The sequence below is a fragment of the Schistocerca nitens genome, chromosome 9 (assembly GCF_023898315.1).
Source record: "Schistocerca nitens isolate TAMUIC-IGC-003100 chromosome 9, iqSchNite1.1, whole genome shotgun sequence".
Taxonomy (NCBI): Eukaryota; Metazoa; Arthropoda; class Insecta; order Orthoptera; family Acrididae; genus Schistocerca; species Schistocerca nitens.
The window spans coordinates 8,631,336-8,649,082 of NC_064622.1; the positions used below are offsets into that span (position 1 = coordinate 8,631,336).

A 17,747-nucleotide genomic window follows, 5' to 3' on the forward strand; every position below is an offset into this window, starting at 1 on the left:
CAGGCTCACGGCAAGTCACTGCAACAGAGGAAATTGCTCCGGCTGCTACAGAAATTACGTAAAGCTATGAAACCACACCAGTCCAAAAAGTTTCGAGACTATATTAATTAAAATGGGAAGAAAGCTTACGACGTGTTCCTCATGGGGACACAGGGAAAATGGAGATCAGGTTTTAACAAGTTTATTGACAACGAAATACGTCTGCTTCGACGGAAAGTACAAAAGACACAAATTACAGGATTTTACTAGGTATTGGTACAGAGGCTTGACAGCGTTGCTGTCTAGATCGCCTGACTGTTTCCACTTGGTAATAACACCACTAGGAGCTTCGCAGGAAATTGCACTCGCAGGGAAATAATCCAAATCCCGAGAATGCCCTCCCGATTCGATCCAACATAGGCACGGGAAAGTCTATCCTTAATGCAGAGAAAACAACGATTAAAGCTGAGAACAGCAGCGTCGGTACCTACGAGGAGCTTGGAGAGCGTCGAGAGACGGTCAGGTGAGCAGCACCGGTCCGGAGGCCAGGGGAGGCTCTCGAAGCCGGAAGAACTGGCTGGTACACTCCGTGCGCCGGCCTTTGTGACTACCGGCGGAATACTCGCCATACTGTTTCCTTGTCACGTGTTGTGCGGACGCGAATTGTTCCCTCGGAAGTGGCGGCCTCTGCCGGCACTGGTACCGCCTGCTGTCTGTTCGTGACTGCGATATGGAGAGCTCGCGACACTGACAAGGGAACCTCCCCATCGCACCCCCCTCAGATTTAGTTATAAGTTGGCACAGTGGATGGACCTTGAAAAACTGAACACACATCAATCGAGAAAACAGGAAGAAGTTGTGTGGAACTATGAAAAAAATAAGCAGAATATACAAACTGAGTAGTCCATGCGCAAGATAGGTAACATCAAGGATAGTATGAGCTCAGATGCGCCGTGGTCCCGTGGTTAGCGTGAGCAGCTGCAGTACGAGAGGTCCTTGGTTCAAGTCTTCCATCGAGGGAAAACTTTAATTAATTTTATTTAATTTATGATTATCACATCCACAAGAAAACCTAAATCGGGCAAGGTAGAAGAATCTCTTTACGCATTCGCCAAGTGTACAAGTTAGCTGGCTCGACAACATATTCCTGTCATGTGACGCATATGCCGTCACCAGTGTCGTATAGAATATATCAGACGTGTTTTTCTGTCGAGGAATCGGTTGACCTATGACCTTGCGATCAAATGTTTTCGGTTACCATTGGAGAGGCACGTCCTTTCGTCTACTAATCGCACGGTTTTGCGGTGCGGTCGCAAAACACACACACTAAACTTATTACAGTGAACAGAGACGTCAATGAAACGAACGGACAGATCATGACTTTGCGAAAATAAAGAAAGTAAAATTATCAGTCGAGGGAAGACTATTTTTTTTTCTTTTTTTTCATGTTGTTCGATATAGTTCGTTGCGTTTGGTCGGGGCGGACGTCACAAGACATCCGTTCAAATTGATCGTTGGTTTCTTAACTCAGTTTTTTTATTACAGAGAGCACTCAGCCCTCTGACCGAACACGCTGAGCTACCGTGCCGGCAACTTGAACCAAGGACCTCTCGTTCCGCAGCTGCTAACGCTAACCACCAGACCACGGAGCTCCTCTGCTCAGATTCTCCTAAATTTTGCCTATCTTGCACATGGACTACTCAGTTTGTATATTTTGCTTATTTTTTTCATATTTCCACACAACTTCTCCCATTTTTCTCGATTGATGTGTGTTCAGTTTTTCAAGGCCTATCCACTGTGCCAACTTATAACTAAATCTGAGGGGGGTGCGATGGGGAGGTTCCCTTGTGAGGCGTCCAGGGGACATGTAGACGGCACGCGTGCCCGAGGTGCCCGAGAAGTTGCCGATATAACAGTTAAGATAGTCGTTTTAATACGAGGCCTGTTCAGAAAGTAAGCTCCGATTGATTGCCAAATTGAAACCACAGTGAACATCAGAAATGTTTTACTTGTAACAATTAGCTACACCTTTCAGCTACTTCTCTACGTAGTCGCCGTTCTGACTTAGACTTTTGTCATAGCGTTGTACCAACTTTTCAATAGCCTCATCATAGAAGGCAGCCGCCAGTGCTTTCCGCCAATTCTCCACGCTGGCCTACACCTCGTTGTCTGTGTCAAAATGTTGTCTTCAAAGACAGCGGTTCATGTGACCAGAGATGAAACTCAGGGGGAGACAATTGCGGACTGTATTGTGGGTAATCTCACATTTCCATTTGAAAACGATGCAGGAGCATCTTCATTGCCCCTGCAGAATGCGGCTGAGAATTGTCTTGAAGAAGAAACAGCACGACAGTTATGTAATGTTAGCTGCATAGCTTCAGGCGAAATTTCTCACCAGGCCCTCGTATTTGGCGGCAGACACTATTTTCTAGACATCTTTACGCACTCACTGCGAGCTCAGAAATGAGAAGAGCGACGTGATGCTAACTGGGGTTATACTAGAGACACTACCCAACACATCTGTGCAAAGCTTTATCGGATTTTCATAGTCGTTTCCATTTCGCGACCGATCGGAGCTTACTTTCTGAACGCCCCTCGTACTTTACGTGTTCTACACTGTCTCCCCCACTTGAGTACATCGCCTAGAACGTTCCTACGACCGTGTGAAACTTTCAGGAAAGTCTTTCTTTGAGATGTTGTTCAACACACGCGTCACACTGTCGATTGTATCGTCAAAACGTTCACCCTTCATATGAACATCGCACTTTCTCATTTTGCGATAGGTTCGTATTAATAACACTAATTCTTGTCACCCGTAGTGATTTTTTCCAGGCGTTCATGCATCGTTGTTTTTGTTCGGCAGGCAAGGTATCCACGAGAAACTTCTCACAAAGTTTTCTCTTTTTCAAATAAATTATGGATAATGTGAATGCTTGAACAAGAGATGTTGCTCCATTGCGATATGTGACAAAAGAACGACGACACATTATAGCTGCACGACCATTCCTGGCAGCTCACACCTGCCTCTGTATCTGCACATCTTTTGCTTACAGTTGTTAGTTGAAGCTGCCGCCGTAATTGGCGCGGTGACGGCGCTTATACGGCAGGAATAAAGTGAGTCTCGGAACTTTTTGGACGGATGGTGTAGATATCTTTAATGCTTTGAAGCATGGAAAAAATCAGTTCTTCTCTTGAATCAGTTCTGCAGTTATGTTTTTTCTGAACATAGGCTAAATTTTTGCACCTGGAGAAGTTTTGTGCTTGAAAATTGACAGGCACAGTGCTTTGTGCAGCCAGATGTGGCAGCATAGGGGGAGGCAAAAATGCCAGGTCCCCTGAGATGTTGTTGGTGGGACCAGGCCGTCCCGCTAGACGTCAGCTCCCAAACACAGAGCGGTCTATGGGTGTGGAACCATTCTTCTAAAACAAAGACAGATCGATACACAGAACTTTAAAAACAAGGAGGGATGAGATGGGGGAGGGTTAAAAGCTGTGAAGCTATGTTTGCAACATGGTGGCCATTTTGGAGACTCCATCTTGGATGGAAGGGTGTCGTAGGACATATCAAACAGACAGATAATTACACGAGAGCATAGCTGCATTCATTCTTGGGTTATGTTACATTTTGTACAGCACAAAACAAATCGTCAGGTGTTCACATCGTCAGCAAAACATTACACATAAACTACACAAAAAAGGAAGTGCTGTTACCAGATAGGCCGTGAGTGAAACAGTTGTGTGTAAGTAACTATAAATTTGAGCTACATTTTAGTAACATTGGCTGTAAGATATGTATTTATTCGTAAATTTACTTTGCCTCCAATTGTCACTTTACAATGCAGCATGATGTTCCATAGTGAGTACTAACAACAGCCCTAAAAGAGAACGTGGGCTTTAGATCTTTAAAGCGTTTGTTATATCTACAAGACCGCTTAGAAGTGGAAACAGTAATTGACTGTACCGAAGTAGCCGTGCAGTGTAGACTCAAAATATATTTCAATGCCTCAACATCTGGCTGTTACGATTGAGACTTACCCATATCTCTTTCCAGTTTCTGTTCTTTCTATCCTCTTGCTATCTTTCAATTAGATGTCCTCAGTATACCTGCACAGTTTGTGTATTACAGATTAAGTACTAATAGTCTGCAAGAACAGCTAACAAAAACTATCATTCTCCGAATTATTATAATACTATCATATTGTGAAGGAATGCGATGGTTGTATATCATTTCATTCTTCTAATTGTGATTGTTATTTGGGTTATTAAGAAATGTAGAGGCCATGGTAGTATCCAGATGGTGAACCGTAAAATGCATGCACCCAATAAATAAATAAATATTGTCAGCAGTCGCCTGAACTATTAGGCTACTTGAGTACGGCTTCAATCATGATTGAAACCTTCACTGTCACTAATGATTCAATGTATGATTTCAGAGTACTACTATTGTGTTCTGCCCACTCGTCTAACAAGGGAACCTCCCCATCGCACCCCCCTCAGATTTAGTTATAAGTTGGCACAGTGGATAGGCCTTGAAAAACTGAACACAGATCAATCGAGAAAACAGGAAGAAGTTGTGTGGAACTATGAAAAAAATAAGCAGAATATACAAACTGAGTAGTCCATGCGCAAGATAGGCAACATCAAGGAAACTGTGAGCTCAGGAGCGCCGTGGTCCCATGGTTAGCGTGAGCAGCTGCGGCATGAGAGGTCCTTGGTTTAGTCTTCCCTCGAGTGAAAAGTTTACTTTCTTTATTTTCGCAAAATTATGATCTGTCCGTTCATTGGCGTCTCTATTCACTGTAATAAGTTTAGTCTCTGTGTTTTGCGACCGCACCGCATAACCGTGCGATTAGTAGACGAAAGGACGTGCCTCTCCGATGGGGACCGAAAACATTTGATCGTAAGGTCATAGGTCAACCGATTCCTCGACAGGAAAACACGTCTGATATATTCTATACGACACTGGTGACGGCACGTGCGTCACATGACAGGAATATGTTGTCGACCCAGCTAACTTGTACACTTGGCGAATGGGTAAAGAGATTCTTCTACCTTGCCCGATTTAGGTTTTCTTGTGGATGTGATAATCACTCCCAAAAAAGTGATGAAAACATGAGTTTGTCACATAAACTGCAACAAATGAATGCAACAGTTTCACAGTCGCACAGTTTTCCCTGTGCTCTGTCAAAACATATGTTTTTAACGTTTTCAAAATTTTCCGTGTGTTGTTGTTGTTGTGCTCTTCAGTCCTGAGACTGGTTTGATGCAGCTCTCCATGCTACTCTATGCTGTGCAAGCTTCTTCATCTCCCAGTACCTACTGCAACCTACATCCTTCTGAATCTGCTTAGTGTATTGATCTCTTGGTCTCCCTCTACGATTTTTACTCTCCACGCTGCCCTCCAATACTAAATTGGTGATCCCTTGATGCCTCAGAACATGTCCTACCAACCGATCCTTAATCATACAGTAAAGGTGCATGCCCTGGGGAAAAATTACGGCTGTAGTTTCCCCTTGCTTTCAGCCGTTCGCAGTACCAGCACAGCAAGGACGTTTTGGTTATTGTTACAAGGCCAGATCAGTCAATCATCCAGACTGTTGCCCCTGCAACTACTGAAAAGGCTGCTGCCCCTCTTCAGGAACCACATGTTTGTCTGGCCTCTCAACAGATACCCCTCCGTTGTGGTTGCACCTACGGTACGGCCATCTGTATCGCTGAGGCACGCAAGCCTCCCCACCAACGGCAAGGTCCATGGTGTAGACCGTCAAATCCTACATATGTCCAAGCAAATCTGAACATGTCCTGGAATTTTGGAGAGCCAAGTTGATTATGTGTGAGTGCCTGAACTGTGATAATTGACACACGATCACATAAACAATAGTGCTCTGTCTACCTGTGGAGCTTCGCAAAATAATTGTCTGAAAATAAAAAATTAAACTTTTCACTCGAGGGAAGACCTGAACGAAGGACCTCTCGTACTGCAGCTGCTCACGCTAACCACGGGACCACGGTGCTCCTGAGCTCACGTTGTCCTTGATGTTGCATATCTTGTGCATGGACTACTCAGTTTGTATATTCTGCTTATTTTTTTCATAGTTCCACACAACTTCTTCCTGTTTTCTCGATTGATCTGTGTTTAGTTTTTGAAGGCCTATCCACTGTGCCAACTTATAACTAAATGTGACGGGGGTGCGATGGGGAAGTTCCCTTGTAAGGTAGCTGTTTTCTCGGATCGCTAGACAATAATTCAAGCAAATAGTATTAATGGAGTTTATTAGAGGAAATTGAATTAGCAGTAGTTCACTTGGCGTATTCAAAAAGGTATATCTCAAGTAAATTGCGAGATGCAAATAATCAACGTTCTTCGGTATATACAATTTCATTGCAAGCAAAACAGCAGAGTTCATAGGCCACTGCTGTAGCGTTTGTATGACGGCTCGTCTTGCACCCCTCCCGCGGCGCTTATATTCTCTGCGTGTAGAGGCCGCTCCTGTCTCGGTGCCATCCTAGGGAGGGGATCGTCTGCGTACTATTGGCTGACGACGTCTCGCAGCCCCCTCTGCTCTTACGTCCTCGATCGTCGTGCCGACGCTTGTCGTAACGCCGGAACAACTACAGTCAGACGTTCGCCCAAGGGGTGTGTGGGAATAGCATCACGGAGTCGGTGGTTAAACGGAGCTTACCATGCCATTAAGGACGTACACTGCCGCACCAAAACAGTGAGCCACCCAAACGACATGGTCCCATGTTTGTATAACTTCGTACACGTACACAACACTGGCTAATATAGTATGTAGTTGAAGTTGCAAATGTCTGTGCAGAATAGCCGCGAAAATGTAAGAGTGTTGCTCATGTTTAGTGTGGTCACTTGGTCTGGTAGGGTGTATAAGGAGCGCGAGCAGCGTCAGATGTTGAGTCATCACGCTGAACGACACTGGCTTCTGACCGGGTTTAAAAGGGTCTGCAATTAACCAGGTGTGTGAGGCATTCGGACGTGATAGCGGCCCTACGTTCGTCTGTATGAGAAGATGTGGGCAGCCATACTTGCCGTAAAGGTGTTTGTCGACAATGTGTGACCACCAGTAGAGGAGATCGCCATGCTGTGCGCTAAGCACATCGCGATCCCTACACACCAGGGTCTGCCATCTGAGTGCAGACTAACTGCAGCGGGCCTAGGGAGCTGCCGTCCCGTGGACAGCACAACACAGACGGCTGCGTTTCGAGTGGTGCCGCGACCCGGAAGCGTGGACTGCTGATGGAGATGTGGCACTGTGTTCAGCGGTGAATGGCGGTTCTGCGCTGTCCCATATAACCACCATCGGCGAGTACGGCGGCGGCCTTAGGAGAGATCCCATTCTGCCAGCGTTTTGGAGACAGACGGCTGTGTTAGTCCCGGCGACATAGTGTGGGGATCCATTGGGTGTGACTTCAGGTGACGGCTAGTACCGACTCAGGGAAATCTGACAGCTCAGCGTTACATTACGGACATCCTGTGTCCACATTTGTTACCTCTCAAGTGGCAGGATTGTAGTGATTTTTCAACAGGACAGCGTTCGCCCACACGTGGTACGTGGTTCTATGAAGTGTGTGGGTGATGATGAGGCGCTTTTACGGCCATCGAGATCCCCAGATCAGTCCACGACAGGACGCGTGTAGAACCGCTTCTGACGTCACCTCCATCTCAGCGTTAGTGACCAGGATATCAAGCACCTGTTACAGCAGTTGTGAGCCAGTTTGCCTCAGGAGAGCATACAATGGCTTTATGAAACCCCTGCCAACCGAACTAGCGAATGCCTCCGGGGCACAGGGGGATGCGAAATCATACTGATAAGTAGGCCCATTCTCCAAATTTCTCTTGGTTTTGTAATCACTCAAATAACATCACATACCTTCTCAATCCATGTAGTTTCATTTCGTTTTTCTTACTCTTTTCAGTCTTCTCTTTTTATGACAGGCAACGCATCGAAAGCAAATTAAATTCTCTGAAGTGAAAGGCATGGAGGAAACGTTAGTGACAATGAAAATTGGAGTTGCCTCTGGACACATACTCGGACAGCCCTTTGGTTAAGGCGACTGTTGCTGGTAAGCAGGAGGCATGGGTGTGAGCCCCTGTACGAAGTTTCAGATGTCACTCTGCATTCATTAGACTGCAATTTAGTCTTATCTCAGCGGTTTACGCTGATCGTTGAATGCTCTTTGTTTTTAACCCCATCGATTTACAGATTTCATTTCAGTTCATTTAGTCACGTAATTACTTATGGCATTGTCACTTTGGCGTCATTATCGGCAGTCCTTTTCCTCAATAACTGCGTTACTCAACATTCTTTTTAACGCTTCAGTGACACACTCACCACCAGCTTAGGCTAACCCACTGTCGCTGAACCGAGGCATACGGTCTCTTATGCGGAAATGAATAAAGTGCTGCTCCTAAACCACCGCATTCTTGACTAAAACTAGGTGTACTTGGCTAAAGACGTCTCTTTATGAGCTCTGTTAAAACAAATTGGCACAAATAAAGTACCTGAAGAAAAAAGGAAGATTAAAGATCCAATGTGACGAGGTCGTCACTGACAGAGCTCGAGGTCGGATTACGGAATGATGGGGAAGGAAATCGGCTCTTCCCTTTAAAATAGAAAATTATTTAGGGAAATAACGGAAGATCTAAATCTAAATAGCCAGACAGAGGTCCGAACCACGTCCCGCCCGAGTACGAATCCACTACTGTTCGGCATTCAGTATACAGTAAAAAAGTCCTAGCTCTGTGATGGAGCTGTCACATAAGTCTGTTCACGTTGTAGCAAATGCTCCAATTCGTTTCAGTATTATAAATCAGTTATAGACAGATGACATGTTGCTTGATAGGAATGTGTGTGTAACAACTGCAGTTTCACATTAGTGTGCGACTAACAACGCAGCTGTACAATATGTTCTGTGGAAACACACACACACACACACACACGCACACACACAGAGTGAGAGAGAGAGAGAGAGAGAAATACTTTGCAGAGTCACCACTGTGCAGTCTCTGCCTAACGCCTCATTCTCCAGATGTTGCGTTCCCTGGCAACTGGCAAGGGTGGGGTAAACACCGTGATAGGCCCCCGTTTCTGCTTTTGAGTCTCCGTACAACAGTTTATACGCTCGGAAATCTGTAGCTACCGCTTGCAAAGGTATTATTTGCCATGTTTGCTTCATACCATGCATAATGAACATTTCAGTCGCTAAATTGATATGCAAATCAAAGCTCAATGCTGTACGCGCACCCCCAGTCTCGCCCTACAGATAGACTCGGTGGAATGGCGCTGCTGGCTGGGTCGCCACGTGGTGCACTGCCCCACAGCCACCTTTCTCCGTGCGCGACACTACACAGTGTGTCCCAATTCCGTTAGGACTGTGGCTCCGAAAAATAAAACTCATGGATTATGTTCATAAAATCACGGCATTTATGGAAAATAATCTCTCCCTGAATCAAGACACCGATGAAATCGTTTCAAAACTGCTTTGAAACTGTCTCTGTAGTCTTTTTCTCGAACTACATTCAGCACTAGAGTATAATTTTATTGGACGCCTTAATTGCATGGTAACGGTGTTCTTTCATTGCCAATAGCAATTTCGAGAGCAAGCAGAAGTCGACTGGGGCAAAATCCGGCGAATATGGCGGGTGATCCGGAATGTGATCCCTTTTCTGGCCAAAACTTCGTGGCTTCTTGGGCTGGGAAGTTGTCGTGGTGCAGCGACCAGGACCCTGCCTCTCAGTATTCTGGTCGAATTCGACGAATTCTTGTCGACAAACGCTGGAGGACTCAAAAAACTTGTGTTGCCTCCTTGCTCCATCGCCATTTTCCAAGAGTCAGACACATACTACACTGACGCACCAAAGAAACTGGTACAGACATGCGTATTCAAATACAGAGATATTTTATGAGGCATAATACGGCCCAGCTGTCGGCAACGCCTATATAAGACAACGAGTGTCTGGCGCATTTGTTAGATCGGTTACCGCTGCTACAACGGCAGGTTATCAGGATTCAAGTGAGTTTGAACGTAGTGTTACAGTCGGTGCACGAGCGATGGGACACAGCATCTCCGAAGTAACGATAAAGTGGGGATTTTCCCGTACGACCATTTCACGAGTGTACCGTGAATATCAAGAATATGGTAAAACATCAGATCTCCGACATTGCTGCGCCCGGAAAAAGATCCTGCAAGAGCGGGACCAACGACGACTGAAGAGAATCGTTCAACGTGACAGAAGTGTAACCCTGCAGATTTCAGTGCTGGACCATCAACAAGTGTCAGCGTGCGAACCATGCAACGAACCATCATAGCATCATAGATATGGGCTTTCGGAGCCGAAGGCCTACTGGTGTACCCTTGATGACTGCACGACACAAAGCGTTACGCCTCGCCTTGACCGGTCAACACCGACTTTGGAGTGTTGATAACTGGAAACATCTTACCTTGTCGGACAAGTCTCGTTTCAAATTATATCTAGCGGATGGACGTGTACGGATATGAAGACAACCTCATGAATCCATGGACCCTGCATGTCAGCAGGGGACTCTTCAAGCTGGTGGAGGCTCTGTAATGGTGTGGGGCATGGGCAGGTGGAATGATATGGGACCCCTGATGTGTCTAGATACGACACAGGTGACACGCACGTAAGCATCCTGTCAGATCACCTGCATCCACTCACGTCCATTGTGGATTCCGAGGGACTTGGGCAATTCCAGTAGGAAATTGCGACACCCCAAACGTCCAGAATTGCTACAGAGTGGCTCCAGGATCACGCTTCTGAGTTTAAACACTTCCGCTGGCCACCTAAGACCCCAAGCAGAACATTATCTAGCACATCTGGGATGCCTTCCAATGTGCTGTTGAAAAGAGATGTCCACCACGCGCTACCTGTCTTAGGGATTAATGGGCAGCCCTGCAGGATTCATAGTGTCAGTTCCCTCCAGCACTACTTCAGACATTGGTCGAGTCCATGGCATGTCGTGTTGCGGTAGTTCTGCGTGCTCGCGGGGGCCCTACACGATGTTAGGTAGGTGTACCAGTTTGTCTCTTCAGTGTATTACATTCCCAGCCAGGACGCCTGCTGAGGCCTTCTGTATGGCTGTTATCGAAGCTTCAAGGAGCGTAATGCCGCAACTCACCAAGAGATAGCATTACATGTGATTCTTCAATTTCTCCAGGCGTGTTTCATGACGACATAAATCTCGGGTGAACAGCCTGGTATGAGTGTGCATAGGACACAACATTTCGGCGATCGACGACGTTGCCATCATCAGATGCGCTGATGTACTGACCGGCGGTGGGCCGGCGCCAGGTATACATAGGACAATCCCCCTCCCGCTCCTTGCTCAGGCGCTTCCTATGAGTCGGTGCGGTCCGCGCCCCGCGCGCGGTCCAGGTACAGAATCCGTTCTCCCGCCGTCTGGGCGCTGCGTCCCAGGTCTTCTCGTTCAGGAGGGTCTGCCGGCACCGCTCTCGTTATTCTTCCCTCCTCCCCCGAAGTCGTTACACTCTGGTAAGTATCCTTTTTCTTCTTAATCTGGGTGATCGCGGGTTCCCACACCTTGCTAAGGATGTAACCGCTGTCACGATTTAGTTGTGGCTCCCTTACTCTAATCTCTATGGCTTCTTTCCGTTACAAGAATCCTTGGAACTCATCAGCCAGAAATTTGACGAAGAGACCACCAACCTTTTGAGACATGTTCTGACATGAGGTTACTTCTTATTTGACGGTAAATACTACGAGCAAACAGAAGGAGTTCAAAATGGTTCAAATGGCTCTGAGCACTATGAGACTCAATTGCTGTGGTCATCAGTTGCTTAGAACTTAGAACTAATTAAACCTAACTAACCTAAGGACATCACACACATCCATGCCCGAGGCAGGATTCGAACCTGCGACCGTAGCAGTCGCGCGGTTCCGGACTCAGCGCCTAGAACCGCTAGACCACAGCGGCCGGCAAACAGAAGGAGTAGCCACGGGGAGTCCTCTCTCACCTGTTGTCGCAAATACGTACATAGAACATTTCAAGGATGAAGCTCTTGAATCAGCACATCTAAAACCCATCTGTTTCTTTAGATATGCGGATGATACCTTCGTTATCTGGCCACATGGAAGAGATAAACTGGCAGACTTCCTCACACATCTCAACTCCAGACACGACAATATTAAGTTCACCATGGAGATCGGAAAGGATGGGATGCTCCCTTTCCCAGATGTTTTGACTAGAAGACGAGCTGACGGCACTTTGGGTCGCAGTGTGTATAGGAAGAGGACGCACACCGATTTGTACTTACATGCGGATAGTTGCCACCACCCGGCACAAAAGAGTGGCGTGCTCAAAACTCTTGTACACAGATCTCACACCACCTCCGACACGGACAGTCTCCAACAAGAATTGGACCATCTGAAGACCGTGTTTCGGAGGAACGGTCACAAGGAAGGGCAAATTCGGAAGGCTCTACATCCCACACCTGCAGCACCGGCGGAAACTGAGGATGAACCTCAGGAAGAGGCGGACTTGGATATTATTCCGTTTTGTGGGGCCTTATCCGGAAACATTGTACGCATTTTACGTAAACACCAAGTGAAAACCATCTTCCGTCCTCCAAGCAAAACCGAGAGCTTTCTCGGTAGTGTCAGGGACAACCTCGGTCTACGTAAATCAGGGGTTTATCAGTTACCTTGCCAATGCGGGAGTGTACACATAGGTCAGACCATTCGTACCGTTTAGGACCGATGCCGAGAACACCAACGGCACACTAGACTGCAACAGCCCAGTAAGTCGGCAATCGCCGAGCATTGCCTGTCGGAACTCCACAGCACGGATTATGACCAAACCGAAGTCCTGACACAGACTTTCAAATACTGGGGCTGTGTCATCAAAGAAGCCACAGAGATTAGAGTAAGGGAGCCACAACTAAATCGTGACAGCTGTTACATCCTTAGCAAGGCGTGGGAACCCGCGATCACCCGGATTACGAAGAGAAAGGATACTTCCCAGAGTGTACCGACTTCGGGGGAGGAGGGAAGAATAACGAGAGCGGTGCCGGCAGACCCTCCTGAACGAGAAGACCTGGGACGCAGCGCCCAGACGGCGGCAGAACGGACGCTGTACCTGGACCGCGCGCGGGGCGCGGACCGCACCGACTCATAGGAAGCGCCTGAGGGAGCAGCGAGAGGGACATACCTGGCGCCGGCCCACCACCGGTCAGTACATCAGCGCACCTGATGATGGCAACGTGGTCGATCGCCGAAATATTGTGTCCTATGCACACTCATACCAGGCTGTTCACCTGAGATTTATTTTGTGATAGCCTTACAGGAACTGGGACACAGTGTGTATGAAAGGGCGGCTGGTGCCGGCAGGCGCTGGACCCGACGCCGGCGCCGGCGCTGCGCTCGCAGGAGGCCGGGGGCGACGCGACGCCGGTGTCGGCGCCGCTGCTGGACGTGGAGGCGGCGCTCCAGGTGGACGTGCTGCACACGACGGCGCTGGCCGCCGGCGTCCGCGGCGTCGGCGACCCGCGGCCCGCCGGCCACGTCGACATCTACGTCAGCTGCGGCCAGCCCGTGCAGCCGTTCTGCCACCGCAGCTCAGGTGCGGCCCCCAGCAGCAGTGGTCCGACGAGAACCATCTAAACCGTCTAATATGCACATCTTAAGAGCTATCGGCTCTCCGGCATCGTCGGAAGGAGGTAGTATGGAGCGAAACGAGAAAAATATGTCCAGTAAACATGGACTCTACATTGCTTACTTCAGGAGCTATAAGTACTTGTACAGTAGAAGAGCTGTGTTTCACAATAGTGACGATAAACAAGTCCCTATGGCTCTAATGGTATGCATCCTACAGCCCATGTTTGTTACACTTTTTTACTTCGGATGATAGTTCCGTTGTGGCTCTGAATGTTGACCTTTCCTTCTGAGTCACCCAGTATAAGCTGTTCAGCTATTCGTGCCGTAAGTAACACACTTACTACGACGGTGCCGAGACAAAGAAGTGAAGCACACAGACTGGCAAGAGGAAACGAAATGAAACTTCACGGGCTGAAAGTGTGTGTTATGTATTTCAGTGGTTGTAAAATCAGTACAAATTTATAAAGGACTTGGCATTACGAGCCAAATTATGAATACGATGTCGCATGCCTCTAGCATCCACGCATCCAGTGATTCGGTTGGGAAAGGTGTCACGAAGCAATTGTGTCCTCTCCTCAGACGTTCTGGCCCACACCTGTAGAAACTGGTCCTCAATGTCTGGGGCACTCGTACTCGGACGGAGTTGGGGCCCGACCAGCCCCACACACGTTCTTTCGGAAACAGATCTGAGGATCTTTCTGGCCACAGAATTTCTTCAACATCATGCAGGCAACTCATAGAGACAAGTGTTGCGTGTGGACGAACGTTACACTGTTTAAGAATGACACGACGGCACTATCACACGAGCCGTAGGAGGTCCGTGACGTACCACTGTGCTGTCTGAATTGCCTCAATCACTATCAGCCACTACATGAAGTCATAGCCGGTGGGTCCTCCTCCCCCCATCACACCAGGGATATCACCGCTGGGCCTCTCCAAAACATTAGAAAAATCGGGCTTCTTCCGTCGTCGCCACCGTAGTCTCTAACGATGGCCGTTCGAGGAAGTGCAGAACCCCGACTCATCGCTAAACGCAATTCATCAGCAATCTACGCTTCCCAGTCAGAGGACCGTGTCAGCCGGAGTGATTTGTGTTGTGGTGTTAGTGGCAGCTTGTGTGTGGGACTGGAACTCCATAGTCCGACTATTGCTATTCTGTGACCAATGGTGTGGGATGACAGGACTTTGTAGTGTGTCCATTATTTCTCTTGGATGGCAGCTGCAGATGTGAAGAGATTACGTGCTTGGTGCACAATACGGCGATCCTCGTTGGTCGTCGTCAGACATCTTCGACAGGAACCTTGGCGACGAATACGACAGTCCTCACGTTCCAGGCAGTCCAACATTGGGTCACTCTCACGTCCCAATTCCTCACGAATCTAGATATCGTACTATTCGACCAGCCAGCCAAATGGAAACCCACAATGAGGCCTCCTTTAATCTCTTTTCAGCTGCTGATAACCTGTCTCAAACGAGTAGGGGCATTCCGTGTCTTTGAACTGTGACCACTCGAGATCTGACGCTGTTAACACCCCTTCTATAACGTACGAGGCTGGGTAGAACACTAAATTCGAGAAAAAATTAATGCACTCTGGTGGCCATTCTACCTGTCACAAAGAATAGCAACTGTGATCTATTATATAACGGCCGATGGCGAGTATGTGTACGAAATTACATTGATTTCCTGCCTCGTCAGTGGGTACTACACTTTATTTATCAGGCACTGTAGTTCGTTGAGCAACCAGGTGTCGAAAACATACTGAGTTGAAATGGTTCAAATGGCTCTGAGCACTATCCGACTTGACATCTCAGGTCATAAGTCCCGTAGAATTAGAACTACTTAAATATAACTAACCCAAGGACATCACACACATCTGTGCCCGAGGCAGCATTCGAACCTGCGACCGTAGCAGTCGCGCGGTTCCCGACTGAAGCGCCTAGAACCGCTCGGCCAGCGCGGCCGGCTACGTACTGAGTGAATACTTGTCATGTGTAAGTACAATGATCACCCAAAACATTGTGACCATCTGCCTAATACCAGGTATGTCCACCTATGGCTCAGGTAAATGAGGAGACGGATCATGGGATGGAGGCAGTGAGGCGATGGTAGCTCGTTGGAGTGAGCTGGCACCACATCTGCACACACAAGCAACCTAATTCATGCAAATTCGGGGCAGGGGTGCGATGAGCTCGGACGCCACGTTCAGTCACATCCCACATGTGTTCGATCGGTTTCAGATCTGGCGACTTGGGCGGCCAGCACATCAATAGCAATTCGCCACTGTGTTCCTCGAACCACTCCATGACACTCGTGGTCTTGTGATATGGCGCATTATCTTGTTGATAAATGCCACAGCCGTCTGGAAACGTGATCGTCATGAACGTGTTTACGTGGTCTGCAGTCAGTGCACGATACTCCGTAGCCGTCATGGTGCCTTGCACGAGCTCCACTGAATCCATGGATGCCCACGTGAATGTTCCCCAGAGCATAATGGAGCAGCCGCCAGCTTATATTCGTCCTGCAGCATAGGTGTCAACGAGCTGTTCCCCTGGCAGATGACGGATTCGCTCCCTGTCATCGGCATGATCAAGAAGGTATTGGATTCATCAGGCCTTGCAACACTATCACTGCCTCAATGTCCAGTGCCGATGGTCACGAGCCCATTTAAGTCGTAGTTGACGTTGTCGTGGTGTTAATATTGGCACATGCATGGGACATCTGCTGCGGAAGGCCATCGTTAGAAGTGTTCGGTTCACTGTGTGTTCAGATAAACTTGATTCTGCCCAACATTAAAGTCTGATGTTAGTTCCACCACAGTTCGCCACCTCTTCTGTTTTTGCAGCCTGTCCAGCGTACGATGTCTGACATCTGTAATAAGGAGTGGTCACCCAACCCCACGACGTCTGGACCGGGTTTCATCTTGGCTTTGTCACGTGTTGAAGGCACTCACCGCAGCACTCCACGAGCTCCTGACAAGTTGTGCAGTTTCCGAAATGCTCTGTCCTCGGTCAAACTCAGACAGACCCCGCGCTCTTCCCGTTCTACGCGTGGACAGCTCGCTCACTGACACAACGTGCGCCGCGCGTGTGTCTGACTGGCAGTCATTCCTCACCAGGTGGCGCTGCTGTCGCCTGGACTGATTTATAACGACAGTAGATCGGAGGTCATAATGTTATGGCTTATTAATATATGAGCATGCAGAAGGAGCTAAACGAAGAGTACCTTCTCCAAATTTTGTTACACCAAAGTTGCTTTGAGGGTCATAATGCAATGAAGTCCTGATGTTAGCATTAAGCCACAGTTTGCGATAAACAAGTCGGCTATTGTCGTGAGCGACTACTTGTCTGGATCCTGCAAGTTGCTTCCTCGGCTCAGGTAGACAATGTAAATTTTTGGAAATTTGTGGTAAGGAGTATGCGACCAAACTGCTGAGGTCATCAGTCCCTAGGCTTACACACTACTTAATCTAACTTAAAATAACTTACACTAAGGACAGCACAAATACCCACGGCCGTGGAAGGACTCGAACCTCTGACGAGGGGAGCCACGCGATCCGTGACAAGACGCCTCAGACCGCACAGCTACCCCTTGCGGCTAGCCAGTGTACCTATTGTTTTTGCAAAGAAATCTTCTGACGTTAGTGGTGGAGGTACCTCTACATATCAGGGGCTGAAGATGTTTCCAACATGGTGTGGACCCGGTGCAGTTCGCAGAACGAAAATATGCGGCATAAATCCGTGTTCTCGGCAACCGTGGACTGTCTGGGGAAGACCTCTACTTTGGCCAGCAAGATCTCCGAATCTCACCCGTTACACTTTTATTTCAGAGGCTACACGAAAACCGAAATATACTGTACGTCGCTAGATTCAGAATATGTATTAGTTGCAACAATTGTTGCACTATGACTGCTGTGGACTATGTCAGCATTATTGCGGACCACCTCCATTCCTTCACGCCTGATGTCTTCCCTGATGGAGAGGGCATCCTCCTGCAGGACAACTGTCCGCACCACAAGGCCAAAACCGTGCTACAATGGACTTAGGTGCCTGATTATGGACTCATGCTGATGTCTTGCCTACCATTTTCACCTGATCTGACGTCGATGGGACACATCTG

General features: G+C 47.9%; 1 protein-coding gene across 1 annotated transcript in view; it reads left to right on the top strand.

Moving 5' to 3' along the window:
• LOC126203481 (hepatic triacylglycerol lipase-like) overlaps positions 1-17,747 on the top strand; it is a 45,062-nt gene that overhangs the window by 11,020 nt on the left and 16,295 nt on the right. The window contains exon 3 of the mRNA XM_049937803.1: positions 13,364-13,595. Within this exon, the coding sequence (XP_049793760.1) occupies positions 13,364-13,595 (232 nt within the window). The remainder of the gene's footprint in view (positions 1-13,363; positions 13,596-17,747) is intronic.